We start from the raw sequence: 21,467 nt of genomic DNA, 5'->3' as shown, positions 1-21,467 counted from the left end.
CCAGGTAATTCTGTCCCCCAGGGTTTTTTGTCCCCCTCTTTTGAAACCCGGAAGGCCAGTTCTCTTGATTGTTTTTATGAATTCACTCTACAAAGTATACATTTTGGACTATTAGTCTGCCCTTCATGAATATAAAAATATTTAATTTGGTCTAATAGATGATATGTGAACACAACGTTTCGATTTGGAGTACGGTGAAATCTATCGCGATTCTACCGCGATAGGTCAATACAGCGGCGATGCATGGCGATGGCCCTCGTCTCATTGATACAACACCTACTTGGATTGGTCTGTGTTGCCATCAAAGCGCGTAACGACATTTGCTATTGGATGAATTTCCATTGTAATGGGAGACGCATATGTACACGTGATAATCACTGCCACATATCTTGCAGCATGTACTGGCGCGCGCGACGACACGCTGCTGCTCTGTGTAAAATGCATAGGGACACTTACCAGGGGGCACCGTTGGGCAGGGGGACAATTTTACCTGAGGGGGACAAATCTACCTAGGTAAAAGTGTCCCCCCGGACACATTTACCGGGTCACGAGCCGGTAAATGTGTCCGGGGGGGGGGGGGACACACACATTTACCAGGGGGACAGAATTACCTGTCACACCGGACACAAATTCAAGCTGTGCTGTTTCCTTACAATGGATCTTAAATATTTTAAGGGATTGTGCATGCATTGCATTGTGTCTAATTCAAGTTAAAACTGGTGTGCAAATTGTTTTTTTCTAAGTTTATCTTTGTGATGTTCCAGCCTTTAAAACATTGAGTTCTCTGCTTATGTGCACATGAAATTACAATTCACCACTGGTAAAACATTAAATGGCATGGATTTACATATACATTTTGGTACAACTGCCTTTTAATTCTCCATCACTGAGACACACTTGCGAGTGTCACCATGTTTACACTTCATTTTACAATGTAATTTACTATATACTCCAAATCAATGCACACACCTCATGATCTATAAATCACATGCACAATGGTTTTTTGTTTTGTTTTGTTTTTAGCTTAATCACTGTTTAAATGAGTTATTAAAAAATTCAGAAAGTACAGATCCACCACAATAGTGCAGCACAACGTTTTCAAATAGTAAATGAATAATCTCAAGTCTGGGCATACATACATAAATAATTCAGCTCTACCATAAAAAAAACAGCCAAGCTCCGATTGTAGCTGGATTTTCATACAAACAGGGACAGTATCTGCAATATGCAAGGTTTCCCTTTGTGAGATATATTTCCAAATTTGTCAATATATTTCGAGTCCACCGTAATCTCGGTGAAGTGGCTAAAAACAATCACAATAATCATCTCATTCGGCCCTCACAGGTACCCATTTACTCCTGGGTGGGGAGAAGCAAATTTAATTGTGACAAAGCGTCTTGCCCAAGGACAAACACACCCCAACCAAAGCTAAGACTCAAGCCCACGACCTGCAGTATTGCCCCACAGATCTTCGAGTTTGATGCTCCAAAACAAATAAACTTGTCCAGTACTTCAGGGATAAATAACTGTGCTTTGGATATTAGCTCAGGCAGTTTACATAAATGGCACTGGGCGCTAATAAATGTATACGGTGTTCAGGTTCAAGAAAGAAAAAAAAAAGCTAATAAAATATTTCAATACGAAAAACACTTGTTTGCAGTTGAGCAGCTAGGAAACGTATACACAAAATTCTGAATACATTGCAATCTAGTTTAGAAATTAAAAAAACAACACATTTGGTCTACAAAAATAAACATGGTCCTTTTTGAATAGTAATACAAAATATCAGGTTATTTTTTCAAATAACTTGTCAAAACCATTGTTAAAAAAAACCCAAGAAAATAACGATTTTCACATAATTATCTGTATTATGATTGTGATTCATCTATAGTAAATTATGTGACCTACAAAACATTAAGGTATGATACAATTTAGAAGTGACATTTTACAGCTTTTTGTAACAAAATGTACATCTCGTGTTAACAAAATACATAACAGACCAAAGCAAACTTGTTACCTAAATTAATACATTAAAAGTCCACTTGCAACCACAGAAATTGAAATGTGATGACTACCATAGAAAAATGAAATTATAAACTTTTGAAAAACTTGTCTGTACGTACACTGTATACATGACCAAAACAAAGCAGTTAAGGTACAAATTACATGAATTTAAAAATTCTTAAGACTGATTTATGCCAATATTCTGTAAAATCACCGAATCGTCAACATTTAAACACAAGTGACATATTAGCACTTAACATGAAGACAATTCTAAAAGTGCGATAAAGTTTACATAACAATATAAGTATTGCTTGTTATCGTCTTGCATTTTGAAAGTTTAGAGGACATTGCAACATGCACATTGAAACCTATGTGGAAAAAAAGGACACAGGCAAAGACCCCTAGCTTCTGAGATCTCATTGGTTGCGGTGTGCCATGGCAAAACATTCTGTTGTCTGATTGGCTAGTCGAGTCCATCACAAGTCCTCCAGTCCCAATTCAAGTCACCGGCTATTCAAATGAGCTTTGACAAAGGCATTCCTTTGTTATTGTTCATCCACTATTTCTTGTGACTGGACTTGTGATGGACTCGACTCCGTCCCTGGAAGTATGCACAAGCAAAGCTGCTGGAGCGCGCAGTTCCTATGTGTGCAGGAGCAAGTACATACAGTGAGATCTGGATAAGTCAAACCTCAAGGGAACAGGTTCAAAATGCGACTTAGGCAGAGTTTTGAGTTATTGGGCTGTATATCATTGTTATATTACTAAAGGGATTGGAATCTTTGTTTGACTTTGTTTTGAGTTATCAGAGTTTGACTTATCGAGATTTCACTGTATATGTACATGTATTTAAAGTTAACCTGTGTCAGAGTTCATCATGGCAAGAAGCTGTTTTTGCACTAACCGGTCTCAACTTGATATTTCTTTTTAGGCAGTGTACAGAATATATCCCCAAAGTCTATAAATTGTTCCGTTTCATCTTAAGTAGGGTCAGGGAACCAGACTACAAGAACATGGTTGGTTTTCTTGGATTTTCCAGCATCTCCGAACCCAAAACGTGAAGCAAATATTGTACATGCCCTTTAAGCATTATTTTACCCAGTGCTACTTTGTATCTGGACGTCTCACACTTAAGAAGTAAAACACTTTACATATTTCTCGACGGATACTTCTAAGACAAACCAGAAAATAATACTGAAACATATAGAATAGGCATAGCTGGTTCCCTAACGAGTGTAAGATATCCCTGGTAGGACAACAGCTGGTAACCATTGGCTCTCTAATATTGTCTTCATGCAAACATGAATACTGGATGCTAATTGGTCAGTGCCATAGCAACAGCAGTGGGATATTATCCTGTGTAGCACGATCCGTGTTCTACCGCGAGTTGTGAGCTTTCAAGTCGTCACATGCACTTTAACAATTGTTGACTGCTGTGATGTGTGATATGCCGTCTGTAACACCGGGGAACGCAGAGGGTGCTATATGTGACCTGCCACAGCATAATGAGGAATGACGCAGGAACGTCAACAGTGTCCTGCCAAGTTTAGCAAACCTCATTTCGAGAAAAACGGCTTCGAAAAAAAGACACGCATTGTGCCGCCAATGGCAGTGGATGGAAAACGTTTTTCAGTTTTTCCACTTTTTGGGGAATTTTTTCCCCAACAAAACTGCTTAGTGTGAATCTTGGATACCTTGGCTAATCAAAAATACAAAACAATCAATATCGACTTTGACATAATTTTTCTAGTCTATTCGACTTCATGCGTCATTTACTCAAAATAAAGTTTTGGGGGACATTCCTCATTTTGCCTCAGTAGGTCACATATGTGCCCCAAGGGGGTTAAACAACATATACCACATCATAGCAGTCAACAATTGTTTTGTTATATTGTGCCAATAAGTCAAAACAATAAATGGTTGAAACGTGCAATGCAAGAAATAAATTAAATCACTGCAGTCTAACCTTTGATAACTGCAGGCTTAATTCCTTCTGCTGGACTTGCACGCATTTCTCAGTCGCGAGCGCGCATACAGGTTCTACACGCGCGTGCGCAACGTGCATCGTATATGACGTTAACCACTGTATATGCATTTTTACAGATTGGACACGTGGCCGTTCTTGACCAATGAAATTACAGCATCCAAGCACACGATATAACAAGTTTTCATAGCACATCTACCGTTTAACAACATGTGCCTGCAGTGAATCGTATTAATTTGAAGACCAAGTTGCTAAGAAGCTTCTCCAATAAGCGATTTAAAAGTAGCTTAGATTCTTTGCGAGTTAAATTTGAATATCTGGTACTGTACTGCTGAGTTTGTCTTGTCTGGAAAAGTTGGAATGGTCAAAACTACAGATTCCGATGTTATATTTCTATGAGTGTGCTCGATTAGCTCACCCGGGTCGACATAGGTAAAGGTAGATGGGTTAGCCACAAGAGCACGGCTAATCGAATGCTCAAACATTCGCCATCATTGTCCTCACACGACGTCTGTAGTCATACCCATAGCTATTGACAAAACGCCCGTTTCGGACTCAGTCTTACTATGAGATCCACTGCTTTTTCAAAATAGCCTCCAAAAAGTTGCTATGAGATCAATAAATAATTATGTTTAGACTTCAAATACAGTTTATTAATAGGTCTACTTGAATTTTCCTGCTGTTCGGCCGCCATATTTGTCAGCTTCTTGGAAGGCATGACGCATGTGTGTGACGTATTTCTACCACTGCAATGCTCCACGAGCAGGGTTGTGGTGGCTGATCCGGGTGCGCCCGAGAATTATGTCAGAACTAATCAAACAGCGCGGGGCTAACCCGAGTCGACGTGGGTGATCTAATCGAACGCACAATTCAGGGCATAATCTTTCATAATTGCATATTTTATCAATGAGATGTGAATTACACAAATACACCACACCATTCCAAAACTGGAGGTTACTTGCATAAGGTTTGTTTCACGTCACAAAATATCCAGCAGCAGTGTATATGGGTTATGCGTATGATGTCATCAGTCCTATATAGAAATGCACAACATGACCTCACTGAGGTCAAATCTGGCATATCAGTTTACTTTAGGAAAACGGCTGTGCACACCCTCTCTTCTGGGGACTTCAAATTTGAATGCTAAAGTCCAAATAAAACTACATGTATTTGTCTCACAATAAACACTATTTTACAATTTTACAGAGCTTGCTGAGTAAGAGGATTTGAAAGGCATGATGGGAACCTAATGCATGATGGGAACCCAATGCATGATGGGAACCCAAGCATGTTGGGGGGTGCAGACCTGTAAATGGGTCCAGATTGCCTACGCGGGCCAAATCATAATTTTTGCACCCTCAATTTTTTTGCTATTATAGCATTTTGTGGGCCATGAACTTGAAGGTTTGTAAAAAAGATAGGTGGAAGCCATGCACTGGAGTGTGAATTCTCATGAATTTGCACCCTAAAATTGCTCGATTTTGCAATGGAGCGCAGGCATCATTTTTCAAAATGGCGATGGGCCACAGGATTACTTTTCGGGGTGATCATATTTGGTTGGAATTTTCTCCCAAAAGTTATCAGATAACGGAACAAAATTGTACAGAAAAATGAAAGAATATGAAATAAGCTTTTATTTGATGGTGTGTCAAACACCTTGGAGAGTGGCGAGTATTTTAAATAATTTTTGGAAGTACGCGTAACTATCACTGAAGTCTTTGGAGTCAATTTGCAGGTCTGCACCCTGGGAACTCGATGCATGATGGGAACCCAATGCATGATGGGAACCCAATGCATGTTGGGAACCCAATGCATGTTGGGAAAACAATGCATGTTGGGAACCCAATGCATGATGGGATCGAACCAAATGCATGATGGGAACCCAATGCATGATGGGAACCCAAGCTTGTTGGGCACTGCATGATGGGAACCCAATGCATGATGGGATCAAACCAAATGCATGATGGGAAGCCAATGCATGATGGGAACCTAATGCATAATGGGAACCTAATGCATGATAGGACAGATTGCGATGGGGACATTTTTACTTCTTCCTAGCTTGTTTGACGATGGGTAGCTCGGCACGTTCTCTGATTTCGTCAAAGCTGTAATCCTTTAGAAGTTTTCCATTCTCAAACACTGGTACAAGTAAGTCCTACAGGGAAAAAGACAAAACCCAGATTTTATGATACATGCTAAACAAACAAAATGGGGATAAGGCTTTAGTTTTGTAAATCCTAAAGGACAATTTCTGAATTACATGCATCTTTAAAGCAAATGATTACGCTAAAAATTTTCACTCTACATAATTAAGATGACCACAGACTATCTTTATATGGTAAGCTGGCTGACCATCAAATATCTTACACTGGAACTCAGTGGAAGATAAATGTGATGGGAAAATGCTCCTTTTATTTGGTTTCAACCAGTTACGGTCGTATTTTAAATCTCAGAGTCAAACACAGAGCAGGTTTCCATGGCAACTGCTTACCTTCTTTGGATCCCCCTTTCCTTCCTGGACCGTCACGTACTGATTGTCGTGAAGTTCTAGCGTAAGGCGACCCTTCTTGGAATTTTTCCCTGGATCTGTGATTGGTTGTTTGAAGATATTCCTCTGCCAAAATTAAAAAAAATACTGAATGGAATACAGACCAAGATTTGTTTTTTTCAAGTAAATCGCAAAAAGACACTAATAGGCATGTTAAAATATACATTTTGAACTTTAACAAAGAAATTGACTGGAGCGGGGTTTGAACGTGTGACCTCTGGATTGCCGCACTGGCGCTCTACCAACTGAGCTATCCAGCCCCATGTTGGTGGTTCCCCATTGCTAAAGCAACTTTTACGTAACAAAACATTCACAGCGAAATTCGTCGGAGTTGATATGTTTAAAGGGAATATACAACATTTGCAAACATCGAAAAATAAAACTACCAAGTTTTTAAGAAATACCTTACTAGGATGTTGGTAAATGACAGTCTAAAGCATCCTGTAAAATTATGGCACCTGGTGTGAAGTCATTTTCAAGAAAATGGTATTTTTGTATACATTTCCAACAGTGGTCGGCCAACCACCGTTGGAAAAACCTAACTATATTTCAACTACTGCTCCAAATTTACCCTTTTTCAGTCCAAATTTTGTTTGGTATTGGTAACATGTTCATGAACGGGTGCAGGCCAGCTAGACTGGTTCCCTTACCTTACAATTTTCTGGCAACTATAAATTGATCCATTTCATCTTTAGTGCAGTCAGGGAACCAGACTATTTGAACAATTTTGTTTTTCTTGCTTTTTCCAGCATTTTCGAACATAAAACTTCAAACATGTCAGTGTAACAATATTTGATATATTATACTAACCCCTCAAGTACTCCATTTCTGAAAATTACAGCAAAAGCCAATGATGTACATTCCCTTTAATCGTCAGAGTTTTGATATGACGTGACATCACAATTTTGCATTTGCGCCGAGTATGATTCGGCCTCAAGAGCCCCAAAGACTCAATGATAGAAACGACTCTTACCGCTTCCCCGTTGATGACGCACGAGCTGCACTTGAACGCGCATTTCTGCGTGTCGCGGTTGACCTTCTGCAGGAGGGCGCCCCCGCTGCCAAACACCAGATTCTCCGCGCTCCAGTTTCCCTTCCGCATGCGATTCAGGATCTTATCCAGCATCTCTGCGTTGATTCCATCTCCTTGGATGACCCTGACGTACTTAGGTAGTTCTTTGTAGCCTTTAGAGTTGGTGATGGTGCCGAAAGCTTCACCCAGAATGTTTAGAACCTAAAATACAAAGAAATCCACCAAGTTTGTACCAGTGTTGTTGTCAAGTTCAGCAGAAGTCCAGTTGAGAGTAAATCACAAGTCCCTTCACAAGCCGACTTGAGAATGGAGGACTTGTGTTGGAGTTGTGAGGACTTGTGGGGGCTTGTGAGGACTTGTGTGGACTTGTGAGGACTTGTGTGGACTTGTGAGGACCTGTGAGGACTTGTGTGGACTTGCGTGGAATTGTGTGGACTTGCGTGGACTTGTGAGGACCTGTGAGGACTTGTGTGGACTTGTGAGGACTTGGGTTGACTTCTCGTGAATTGTGTGGACTTTGAAGACTTGTGAGGACTTGTGTGGACTTGCGTGGAATTGTGTGGACTTGCGTGGACCTGTGAGGACTTGCGTGGACTTGTGAGGACCTGTGAGGACTTGTGTGGACTTGCGTGAGATTGTGTGGACTTGCATGGACTTGTGAGGACTTGTGTGGACTTGTGTGGACTTTTGAGGACTTGTGTGGACTTGTGAGGACTTGGGTTGACTTGTGTGGACTTTTGAGGACTTGTGTGGACTTGTGAGGACTTGGGTTGACTTCCCGTGACTTGTGTGAGCTTTGAAGACTTGTGAGGACTTGTGATGGACTTTGATTCAATGCTAGCTTACACTTAATTATAATTTCTCATTCCATTTTTATTTGTCTTATTTTCCATTTAAATTGGAACATGCTCATCACATCAAAAAATCTAATCAATTAACGTGAGCAAATAAAAAAGCGTAAGAAAACTAAGCACACATTCTCACAACTGCTTCTTTTAAGAACCAACATTTTCATCTGATTAAAGTCAATACACATGGTATCACTGCATTCCTTTCTCTCTTTAACGGATTTGTCATGTCAAGCTTCAAATGTTACTTCAGAAACAGCACACAGTAAAAAGACTCCCGCAACAGATAAACAGAGAGAGAGGGAGCAACCAAGAAGACAAACTCTTGAATGCATTTGCAGATCATGCCTGATGTTAACGCGAAAACGCTACAGATTTGTGCACATTCAGATATAAATAAGCCGTGCGTACTTCGCGCCATTCACGCGTAAACCAGTGCGCATCTACATGGTTATACAAGGAGCCGAAATGCACGGACTGACCTTTTCCACAATTTCTGGCGGGTCACCAGAGTCTGGCCGTATGACTAGCGTCCCGTTCCTGTTGACCACCTGGTCCTTCAGTTCCTGACCCCAGATTTTGGCGCAGGCGTTGAAGATGTCGAAGCTATCCGAGACCACTGCCACCAGGCCGTTGGGGAACTTGCTGAGCATGTTGGCGTAGGCATCCCGCTCACCTTCTCGGCCCCACGTTGTGATTGTGCTGAGTAAAACAACCAATATCCGTTACATGTGTGTACATATTCATTGTCAGGACCAAGCATTTATGTTTATCGCCAGAATTTTGTTCTAAAGTCCTAACAAGTCCTAACTAGTCCCCACAAGTCCTCACAAGTCCCCACAAGTCCTCACAAGTCCCCACAAGTCCTGACTAGTCCCCACAAGTCCTAACGAGACCTAACAAGTCCCCACAAGTCCTCACAAGTCCCACAGGTTCTAACAAGTCCCCACCAGTCCTCACTAGTCCCCACAAGTCCTAACAAGTCCCCACAAGTTCCACAGGTCCTAACAAGTCCCCACAAGTCCTCACAAGTCCCACAGGTCTTAACAAGTCCCCACAAGTCCTCACTAGTCCCCACAAGTCCTAGCATGTCCTCACAAGTCTTCACAAGTCCTCACAAGTCCTCCACTCTCAAGACAATTAATAAGCTATTCCAATCAACTGTGACAAAGGCATTCTTCTGTCATTCTTCATCCCCTGTTACTTCATGACTGGACTTGTGAAATGACTTGTGCTTTTCTATTGACAAGACTTGTAATGAACTCGACTACATGTACAAGACTGCAATACCTGTGTTCGGCTGCAGGGATAGAGAAGCCGGCCATATCACAGTTGTAATATTTCCTGGCAAAGACCAAGCTGGCTATGGTGTCCGTTCCCATGAAGTTGACCAAGTGACTACCACCTCCTATAGCTGCTGTCTGCAAGGAAAATCAGACAGAAAAACAGCTTTGAAATATAAGTCATTTTTAAACTGACTCCTGCAATTGGAACAAAGATACTGACAATTTGGGAGACCGCCAACATAGGGCAAGTTAGCTCAGTTGGCAGAGCACCGGTACGGTATTCCGGAGGTCGCAGGTTTGAGTCCCACTCCTGCCAGTTTTATTTGTTCACTTGGAAATGTATGCAAATTTGCCTAGTCAGTGTTTCTTGTGTTGTATTGATGTATTATCAGAATTAATTTCCAGGGCTGAAATTCGAACTTAAGATCCCTTACATAAAATACTTGAATTTGCGACAGAAACACACCTTGGAAATTCCTAGTTTTTGAGTAAAATCCATATATCTATTTCGTGATAACCTTGTGGAGACGTATTCACCTATGGAAATTGCCCTGTGGAGACGTACACAATTGTTTGTTCCCTATTATATGTCTCCACAGGGTACCATGCATCAGATCAGTATTTTTTACTGTACATCATTAGTTGAAGGTTATTAAAGATCCTGTTAAACACTCAACATTTTTCAGGCTGAGGTTATCACATATGCGCATATTTTTAAAAACTTTAATAAAAATGTTGAAAACACGGAAAAACATCTGCCATGGGAATATGACATCTGCCACTGTGAAAAGTATCATATTACCAATTTTTTGGGTCAAACTTTAATATAATTAATTAAGGTAATTAACACTGAGATATAGGTTCGTCTACAATAGGAAACATTTTTGTGTTGGCTTGCAATATGCAAATATTCAATACTGCAATCATTTTAAATCAATAAATCAATTTTTTTTGGTATTTTCTGAAATTTGTCACCTTGAAAAACAATGTTAATGTATTATAAAAACACATACATACACTATTTTATTCTAAAGTGATGAACAGATGTTTTCCAAATTAATATTTTGATTGGAAAAAACATGATACACTCGAACCATATTGGCATGAATAAGTGTACAGCACAACCATTCCATAATGTAAAGTGTGTCTCACTTCCTGCACAGAACGTGCAAGAAATAACATTGCATCATGTGGGGAATTCCCCTATTCTGTGCAATAACAGAATATTCCCAGCGATCACATTGCACACTGCCCTATCATTCCAATCTTTTTTCCCCATGTTCATGTGACCCTTCTTCCCATACAAATTCTAAAGGTTAGAAAATGTACTTCCGTGTTGAATTGTACAAGTCAACCTTATGTCTGGTCATGAGATTTTGTGACATTCAGTGAAGTATTTGAAGTAGAACCTGCAGCTACACCCATACGTTTGAACATTTTTTTGTACTCATACTCAGAGGGAAGTACTGATGTTCAACGCTCAGTACACTTATGCTGCATCCTCAAAATTGAAAGGCATATACGATCATTTGCATTTATCCTGAAAAGTACCCTACTCGGATTAAAGATCATTCTGGTGCTAAACACCCCATAGGATTAGTTAGTCTCGCTTGCTGTCATTTAAAGAAGAAATCAAGAAATTTTGGTGATTTCTAACGATCAGTCAATTGAGTAATTTTTGGAAATGCATGGATATAGATGAAATTGTGTTTCTTGGTCAAAAGGTTGAGCATGGTTTTTCACTGTTTTCTCTAAAAGTGCAATATATCCACTGAGCTGAAACTTCAAAAGGTTAGGTTTTGAATGTTCTTCTTCGGATTTTGAGTGCTGTTATTGGAAACAAACAAAATGCATGAAAAACAATGATCCCTTAGGCCTTTAACACAAACTTTAACACAGACTATGCGTCAAGAAATACTAAGACCCCTGACATGGAGGATTCCTCAGTATCGGTTCTACTCTTGTTTCAGGAAAATATATGATCTCAACCTATTATATCAAAAAATTTAAATGATTCTGGACTCTTTAGCCAGAGCTAAAGCCACAGCCAGAGACAAAACTGAGGAGTCATGACCTTTGACCTTTTAGGGGTCATGACCTTTGAAGTTTTGGTGTCATGACCTTTGACCCTGAGACTACATGTACTTACCTCCACCGATGCCACACCTCTGAAGCCAAAGTCATGAAGTTTGAATGGCAGGGAGTCCAGGTTGTCCGCCGTCTCGCTCAGGTGCCTGGCGATGATTGCCTTTTGGGCCCTTGAGTGGGTGGCGATGGTCATGGGGTACCATACCTGCACCATGATGGTCTGAAGGATGGAAATTGGAAGTAACAGATCAAATGATTCGCAAACAAATTTAATGAAAAAATCATAACATCCTTGAATTTAATATTGGTTGAATAAAGAAATGGAGTGGATGGTGATTTACATAAAGGGAGGGTAGATCATTTGTCATTTGTGTATTTGTTTCATTTGAAGCAACAAAGTGCTCAAAATGTAAAGAAGGGTGCTTTACTGATGAACTTTTAGCTCTGTGAATGCTGTAAATTCTGAGAAAACAATATTCTAGGATCAATATTCTAGGTTTCAATTCAAAAGTTGCTGAGTCTTGTTTTGAATTGTGCCCGAAATCAGCGTCCGGGACACGTTCTCATTCAGCCGATTGCCGCTACGCAATGTCACGCACTGAACTGACGAATAATAGCAACCGCGCATGCGTCTGCATCGTGTCAACGCTTTCGCGCGCACCCATTCACGGATTTGCCGAATTACAAACCAACTACTAACGGAAATTTCCAAAATTTGGAAATGGCCTTCTCTTATTGTTTCCTTCAAAATGACAGCATGCCAGAAAGAATAATTTCACAGGGAGTTTAGTGACATTACTATCTCTAAACCAAGTAAGCTTTTGAACAATAATTTTGTCAGTTACTTTTTGGATAGCTGCTAATGATCTTCTGTACCTTTAACCCTAATAGGGCCGGGTTATTTTGACCATTCCGCCCCCCCCCCCCAGATCTCGGCCATCGAGTGACGACAAAATTTTGAAACTCGGTACATGCATAGAGCAACTTATCATGAACATACCCGAGAAATTTCATGACTATAGGTCAAATGGTTTTGGAATTATGGCTAATTAATTATTCATATGTACGAATGGTAATTCTGCTCTGTGTACAAGACGTATGGGAAAATTAAGTTTTTACGGTGCGTACCTCTGGAACAAATTTTCGCGACCCGGGCTGTTATGACTTTTTTGGCCACGAGTCTTGTCCAGTTTTTATATTTTTGGTATCAAGGCCTTGCCCATCTTTTGATACCAAAAATATAAAAATTGGACAAGGCTCGAGGCCAAAAAAGTCATAACAGCTCCGGTCGTGAATAAATTTTGTTCAAGGCTATCGTGGAAAAAGTCGAGAGGGGGCAGATTTCTGCCCCCCCCCCCTGCCCTCTTAGGGTTAAATCTATGACCCCAGAATATACTACAGGCATTCAATCAACTGATCTGATAGGCCCATAAACTTGGCTGTGCAATGAAGCCAGGGACTAGGCCCAAAGTTATGACAGTAGCAATATTAGCGAAGCTGAAGACCTGGGAAATAGCGATCGGGGATCACTTGGACAGGATGTGGTTTAGCAATCAAAATCATCAAATCAACCACAAAGGGAAACTGACTAGGGTCACTCTCAATCAATACTAAGAAATGGACCGGAACAGGATTTGAATGGTGACCTGTAAAATCCTGTTACCTGTGCTCTACCTACAAAACGTCACGTATTCAGTTGGCTGAACAAAAAATTATCTGATTTCAAGAGGCCCTAGGAAATGCAATCAGTAACCGAGTGTTTTATATCAATCTGTGCAAACAACGCACATATGCACATGCGCTTCCGATTATTTTTTTTAGACTTAATAAGTTATGAAACCACACCTCTGCAGTTACGTTGCATTAAAGGTAACATACAACATCTGCAAACATCAAAACAGCAAACTACCAAATTTTTATGAAATACTTCACTTGACTGTAAGTGAATAATAGTCTCAACCATATTGTGAAATCATGGCACCTGGTGTGCTGTCATTTCCCAGAAAAGTGGAATTTTGTATCGATTTCCAGAGATGGTCGGCTGACCATCGTTGGAAAAAAAAATATGAAAATTTACAAATACTGCCCCCCAGTTTACCAAATTTAGTTATTTAACATTTTGTATGCAATCGGTAACACATCCATGAATGGGTGAAAGCAGCTAGTCCGATTCCTTGACAGACAATTCCCCGACGTCTATTGCCTGGTTTTGTCTGAAGTAGGTCAGGGAACCAAGCTACAAGAACAGCATTTTTTCCTTTTTATTTCCTAGCATCTATGAATACAAAACTTTAAACAGGTTATTCTATACAATATTGCTATAAAATAACAAACTCAATTCCATCCATTTCTGAAAATTACAGCAAAAGCAAATGTTGTATATTCCCTTCAAACTCACTGCTGAAATTCCTCTCCAAGCAATTTCAATATGTTCTACAAACCAGGCACATTCGTGTAAAAGGACTACGCCTAGGATGCGTCCGAAAGTATTTTACACAAGGGAATGAGGAGTTAGCGCTGTAGTAATTTAATATAGTTAACTTAGCTAATAATTTGTATCACATACCTCAAACCAGTTTGTCAGCCATGGTACATTAGGGTCCGTGTTCTCCACGGTAAACAGAACATTTCTCGTCGGCACCACCGTTCCCTCTGGAACAGCCTTGATGAGCAGGGGTAGATGGCCGTTGTGTTTCTGTCAAAGAAAAGACAAGTTAATAAATTAGCACCTGTACTACATTGTATTACATTGTGTTTATTCACTGATGAATGCCATAACACCATAGAACGCGCAGGCGGTTTCGGACAGTACCGTGAGTAATAGGCAGGGGGGTTTGGGGCAGTACAGTGGTTAACCCTCCTAGGCAAACATACATTCTGTGCCAAGTTCTCATTTCATTCAAATCAATCAAGTGACAGTTTCTACAGTTAAGAGCTCCCAGCCTACATAAAGAAAGACTGACTGGCTCAGACTGTTTATGTAACTCGATACAGCTTTGCGTTGGCTGTGGGTAATTGATAAGCCAGCTGTGCCCACTACGTTCCTGCTTTGTGTGTTCATGGTCTGTTGACTGAGTTTGACTAGTCACAGTGCTTGCTTGACGTATGTTCTGACTGCTGGTGACTAGCCTGTGTTTATATTATAGCAGGGGAAGTGGAAGGAAATTTTGACTGTCTGTGGCTGTTTAAATACCAGGAGGGTTAATAGGTTAACTGTATAAACTTTGCCACATCACACAGCCACTAATTTCCAGCACTGTGTTAGATTTTGGAGATTCATGGATGGTTTTTAAGTTTAAATAGAATTATCATGGAAGCTCACTTCAAGGATGTACGTCCATCCCTCCTCGTTGAATACATCTTGGCCAAAGTGCATCTTGTAGAGTGCTTTGGCTTCAGCGATGTGCTCCTTAGTGATGACCGTACCTAGTAGCCATCTCTTAATGATGTACTGTAAGCCGAAGAAGACGGTCTCCGGATAAACGCCTCCTCGACTCTCAAAGTAGGAGTAGACGGTTGTTGTCCCTTCTGGATACTGGAAGTGATGGGTCACCTATGAAGTACATGTAAAAATGCAATATTACCAAAAATGTTTCTTGTATGTGCTAGTGTAACTACCGTGGCCCATTTTCTAAGTTCTGCTAACCGCAGAATTCCGCCCTTATGATTATTGATCTCCATTAGTAAGACTGGATAGGACACAGCGCCCTCTATCTTGTGCACGCACGCGTAGTCATTGGTGAGGGTTTGAAAGTTTGAAATGCGTTCGTCACACACAGACCATGCAGCACGCGCACGTCACGCATGCACGGTCGCAAACGTTAAACCCGCACTGTACCGTACTACCCAGCTGTTTGTGTCCGCGTTTTCCGAATCTTCACTGCGCGAAAGTATACGCGTGTCCTATCCAGTCTTACTAATGGAGATCAATGCTTATGATCACCATTTTGCGCTAACAGCGCCAGCAGAAATATTCTGTGCTAAAGCTGTAAGCACAGAATCCTTAGTTACAGAATGAACACTTGCGCAGAAGCCAAATTCCTCGCTAACCCGTGAAATACGCTTACCGTCAGCATGGAATTTTCTGCTATAGTAAGCGATGATTTTTCAGTGTGCAGAGCAATGAAGTTGGGCCCTGTTCTTTGTAAAGCAAGAACTGTTTGTGAGATAGTGAACAGGCTTTGCATTCACTATGTGGACCTGTGAACAAAAGAAGTCCATACAATGCAGGGGTTTGCATGTGGACTTGCACAGGACCACACAGTGTTTTCCACATTCTGAAGAACAGAGTTAGAGGCATATTGGGTTAGGGACATCCATGGCAAAATGAAGTAGAAGATTGATGGTAATCAAGGCCAACTTTTCTCTTTCAAAAAGTTTTTCCAGTGCAAATGGCAACGATTTTAAACATGTTATTTCTTAACTACACAAGAACAAAGGAATGTCCAACGAGTTGAGCGCCCGGCGATGCTGCCTCACCTGCAGGGCAGGAGGCCTCCTGGATTATAATAAACAAACAATAAAATGTTGCAAACTCTCACCTTATACGAGTCAGTGCAGAATAAGGGGTTCTCCACCGCAGGCGTGTGCGCCATTTCAACTTTTATGCGTTTCACTAGAAATTTAACAGAATAGAAAAATGAAATATCAAAGGTACTACTCAACACTCTTGCAGTCATCAATTTTTGTAAGCTGTACATTTTGTTTTTTATTAAAACTTCTGGATATGAAATCCCACAGGCGTATTCAGATACTTTGATACAAGAAAATAGAATCTGCCTGAAAAATCTCAAATTATGCACTAACAATAAACTAATGGCTCATTCTTAGTGCATACAAAAGTTGGGACAACCAGTGCCATTTTAACAGTGCGTAGTTGCGAATGACTGTACGCTTGTTTTGTACAGTCTTGAGTCAATCAAAACACTACAAAGTCAGCTTCTAGCTTTGGTTGATTTTTTTTTGGGGGGGGGGGAGGGGGCTGGTCATCCTTACTCGCAGCTGAGAAGCTGAATTGCGAAGGATGCAGCTGAAGGCATATAAAAGCTCCTTAGGCTACCGCCATATGACCCATGGTCTGACCACAGAGCACAGCCAGAGATCGAAAGTGTTGATTTTTGCAGGAGGGAGGAGAACCGGAGAGCCCAGAGAAAAATCCTCGCGGCACAGGAGAGAACCAAATCACCTACAAATCACATCTCTACTCACATACGGTCCAAGCCTTGAATCGAACCCGGGCCACAGTGGTGAGAGACGAGCACTTTACGCACTAGCCACCAAAGCCAAGATACATCACTTTGTGGTTATTTTTGGCACAGAATCAGTGCTCAAACTCAAATGTTAGAAGGAGTGGAATTTGTTGTTTCAAGGCCAAACGCCACAAATCAGGCCAAGGATCAGATCGGTCTAGCGATACATTCCACGCCTTGTACAGTTGTGACCTTGGTTAGAATCCTGCCCGGTGCAAACCAGATTTTGTGTTTTTTTCCCCTTTAAAGAATAACATTCTACAGTTTTCTTTTATACTTAAACTTAAATTTCCTGTCACATCTTCTACCAAGGTACCTAGTGTGCTATTCCAGCTCAATGGTACATGTACAATAAATCAATCAACAGTTTTGCCTTTAACCCTTTAGTCAATGTAGCGCCTCAAACCGCCCTGTACTTACTCACTATGGTTTTATTGATTTTTCAGTGAATAAATACAATGTAATACAATGAACTCCAGGGGCTATTGGTTTAACCCTCCTATTGTTTGATCAGTCACAGACAGTCAAACATTTCTTCCATTTCCCCTGCCATGCATTTGTATACAGACTAGTAAAAACCAGTCAGATCACATTCAAAACACTGTGACTAGTCAAATTCCATCAACATACAAAAGAGGTAACTGGTAGTGGTACATGTACAGCTGGCATATCAATCACCTCCAGTCAAGGTATGGCTAGATCAAATTAACAAGGGAATTCTTAACTAAGGAATTTTTTTAAACAGTCACTTGATTGATTTTGACTGCTGTGATGGCATATATAGCTAAATTTGCCACCCAAAGAGGGAGGGCACATAAATATAGATGTTGGCCATTAACACAAGCACAATACTGTACCTGTACATACGACATCAGCAGTACCATACAAATGATATCAAAACATTAAAAGGGAATGTACATCATTTACTTTTGCTGTAATTTTCAGAAATGAACTATTTGAGGGGTTTATACATCAAATACTGTTACACTGACATGTTTGAAGTTATGTGTTCGAAAATGCTGGAAAAACCAAGCTGGTCTAGCTGGCCTGCACCCGTTCATGAACATGTAACCAATAGCAAACAAAATTTGGACTGAAAAAAATGGTAAATTTGGAGCAGTAGTTGAAGAATAGTTAGTTTTTCCAACGGTGGTCCGCTGACCACCGTTGGAAATGTATACAAAAATACAATTTTCTTGAAAATGACTTCACACCAGGTGCCATAATTTTACAGGATGCTTTAGATTGTCATTTACCAACATCCTAGTAAGGTATTTCGTAAAAACTTGGTTGTTTTATTTTTTGATGTTTGCAAATGTTGTTTATTCCCTTTAAGGTGATACAACATTAATAGCTTTTGCTGTAATATTCAGAAATTGGATGGATCTTGACTTCAATCAAAACAATGATTTTGGGTATTTATTTTTTCAAAAATAAGATTTATACAAAAAAGTGGGTTTAAAAAAAAAATCTTAAAATAGTATTTCTTTAAGACAAGATTTTTTTTTTCTGTTTTGGCACCCCTATGTACATTTTTCAAGATTGTTGCTTACAATGACATTATACACTTGAAAACAAATTGCCAAATTCGTAGACCTGTAGGCCCCTATCTCAAAAACTATGAAAACTATTAGCCTGAGTAACTTGCGCCCTACTTATCGCCTTTTTAACATTTAGACAAAAAGGCGATAAGGCCAAAAAAAAAAAATCAGTTCTGCATCCGGTTTCCCTACCTACCCTATTCTGACAGCCCCTACCCTATTTTTTTTGGGGGGGGGGGGGGGGGGTTATGAGACAAAAACACCCCAAACCATCAATTTCTACCTTTTAGTTTTACCCTTGACTACACGCAGACGCTTAGTACACACACAAAAAATTTGCCCCCCCCAAAAAAAATTCCTACCTACCTACCGGTACCCTATTTTCAAATTCCATGTAGTCGGAAACATTTCATAGGCGCATAAGTGGAACTAGGAAAAGTGACATCCCACGGTACTTTTGATGTCGCAGTGGAAAATTATTTTGTAGCCTAGGTAGGCCCTATCTGATATCTCCCTTATTCAAGGTAAACTTGGTAAAAAAATGTTGCAACCTGACGCCACTTCCGCGATTGTGTACAAAGTCTATGGAGAGTCAAGAACATTTTTAAAGTATTTCCTAACTATAACAAAATTGGAAATGTTTTTTCAGTCCCAGATTCATGTCTTATCATCATTTTTGCAATGACTGACCTTCAATTTTCATTGACATTGAGATGATATATATGAAGGAAAAAGTGGCGTCAGGTTGCTACATTTTTTTCCATAAACTATTTTAACCAATCATCACTTGAATTCGTGGATTAGTTGAGCCGAAAGCTGACTGAACAATGATTGCGATCCGGAACTAAGAAAACGACTGGGCTGCTATGAACCGATGCGGTGGACGTGTGTATGTGCACGAAATTGTGCGCAATTCACAGTGTACAGCTAGTGCACCCGGCCCCGTGCAATAGGCCAATGCACCGGTCACAGCTCGTCCAGTGAAATTTGGACCGCTTGGCATAGATAACTTACCGGGCCGATCTGAAAATGCCATCATTGTGTATGATGATTGCAAACAGTGGTATCTAAAGTCGATCTGCTGTCTACTTACCTGCGTGTGGTCTTTATATAAAGCAGATAACCGACGAATGTCAGCAGGCTTGCAAGGCCGTGTCCGTAACAAGCGTGGACTTGAACGTGAGTCATTCGCGCGGCGGCGCGGCACGTATGCACTGGTATGGGTGACCAGATGAAGATCGCAAAATTCTGCTAGATGCGTTTCAAAATTCTGCTAGATTTAACAATGTGCTAAATCACCCAGAATTACACGAAACACATTATAAACACTTATCATGCTTATACTCATATGCAAATGTTCAAAATACAGAATTTCCTCAAAAAAATTAAAATTTTCAAATTGTAAAAAAATCACCAGAATAATATTGTGCAAGCGCTACAATTTTCATTCTGCTAGATTCTCTGCTAGATTCGTTTTTTTTTCCTCCCCCCCCCCCCCCCCAGTCAGATCTGGCAGAAAATCTGCTAAAACGGTCATTACAAACACTGTGCACACATACAGTAAATAGAGGGCGCTTCGTGAGGCCCCTCTTTTTCACCGATATGCAGCAGTGCTCTTTCTTTTTTCATTTTTTCGGCTTGGGACCGCTCATATTTTACGCACTGCAAAGTTACTGATTATGCGCCGAATATTAATTTCTTTCCCCCAGCCCTCACCGGGCTAGCACACCGAAGATGTGGGGATTGTCACTTTTGAAGTGACAAACTCTCCACCTTTCGGTCAAAATTTAAGTGGCAGTGCTTATTCCTCCATGGTCCGACATAATATGGCCAGGGCCCAATTTCATAGCGTTGCTTAACAGTAAGCAGAAAAGTTGTGCTTACTATAGCAGAAAATCATGCTGCTGCTTAAGCACTATTTCATGCTAACGGTTGCGCGCGCATGGAGATTTCTTTTGTTACGTCACTGATTTAAGCAAAGATTTCTTCTGGGGTTAAGCGTGCTTTTGCTGTGCTTACTGCTTAACGGTCCCTATGAAATAGATGGAGGCTCGGTAAGCACAAAGTCGGCTGTTAAGCAGCGCTATGAAATTGGGCCCTGCAGCTGGGCCCAATTTCATAGAGCTGCTTAAGCAGAAAATTTGCTTAAGCACGAAAAAACATTGCTTAGCAAAACTAGGTTACCGGCCAAAACTCCATGGCCCAATTTCATATAGCACTGCTTAACAGTAAGCAGAACAGTTGTGCTTACTATAGCAGAAAATCATGCTGCTGCTTAAGCACTATTTCATGCCGTGAACGTGCTAACGGTTGTGCGCGCGTGGAGATTCTATTGTTACGTCACTGATTTAAGCAAAGTTTTCTTCTGGGGTTAAGTGTGCTTTTGCTGTGCTTACTGCTTAACGGTCCCTATGAAATAGATTGAGGCTCGTTAAGCACAAAGTCGGCGCTGTTAAGCAGCGCTATGAAATTGGGCCCATGTGATGTACATTGCTTGTGACCGGTATTTAGCTGTTGTTTACTTAGCATAACAATCACATGGAGTTTTGGCTGGTAACCTGATTTTATTAAGCAAGACATTTTTGTGCTTAAGCAAATTTTGTGCTTAAGCAGCTCTATGAAATTGGCCCCAGCTGGCTGGGTGTGGGGCCGGTGTGGCAGGTAATTCTGTCCCCCGGTAAAAGTGTCCTCCCTGGACCGTTAATTCTGTCCCCCTCCAGGTAATTCTGTCCCTCCACCCCCCCCCCCCCCCCGGTAATTCTGTCCCCTCTTTTAAAACCCGGAAAGTTATTGTTTGATGAATTCACTCTACAAGGTATACATTTTGGACTTTTAGTCTGCCCTTTATGAATATAAAAATATTTAATTTAGTCTATTAGATGATAC

General features: G+C 40.6%; 1 protein-coding gene across 2 annotated transcripts; it reads right to left on the bottom strand.

Annotated features, from left to right (window-relative positions):
- Positions 1 to 824: 824 nt before the first annotated feature.
- Positions 825 to 19,823, bottom strand: LOC119731884 (nicotinamide phosphoribosyltransferase-like). 2 transcript variants are annotated; one of them, XM_038205167.1, is made up of 10 exons: positions 19,675 to 19,823; positions 16,333 to 16,406; positions 15,114 to 15,344; positions 14,358 to 14,486; positions 11,853 to 12,011; positions 9,708 to 9,838; positions 8,900 to 9,119; positions 7,510 to 7,770; positions 6,480 to 6,602; positions 825 to 6,143 (listed from the first exon to the last, which is right to left on the bottom strand). In XM_038205167.1, the coding sequence occupies exons 2-10, from the start codon at positions 16,384 to 16,386 to the stop codon at positions 6,033 to 6,035; spliced, it is 1,419 nt and encodes a 472-aa protein (XP_038061095.1). In that variant the 5' UTR covers positions 16,387 to 16,406; positions 19,675 to 19,823; the 3' UTR covers positions 825 to 6,032. The 2 variants fall into 2 exon arrangements, with proteins under 2 accessions (XP_038061095.1, XP_038061094.1); XM_038205166.1 differs by lacking the exon at positions 19,675 to 19,823 and adding an exon at positions 19,596 to 19,666.
- Positions 19,824 to 21,467: the final 1,644 nt, after the last annotated feature.

Source organism: Patiria miniata, unplaced genomic scaffold (genome assembly GCF_015706575.1).
Source record: "Patiria miniata isolate m_02_andy unplaced genomic scaffold, ASM1570657v1 HiC_scaffold_24, whole genome shotgun sequence".
Taxonomy (NCBI): Eukaryota; Metazoa; Echinodermata; class Asteroidea; order Valvatida; family Asterinidae; genus Patiria; species Patiria miniata.
This window is presented reverse-complemented; position numbering and strand designations above follow the sequence as displayed.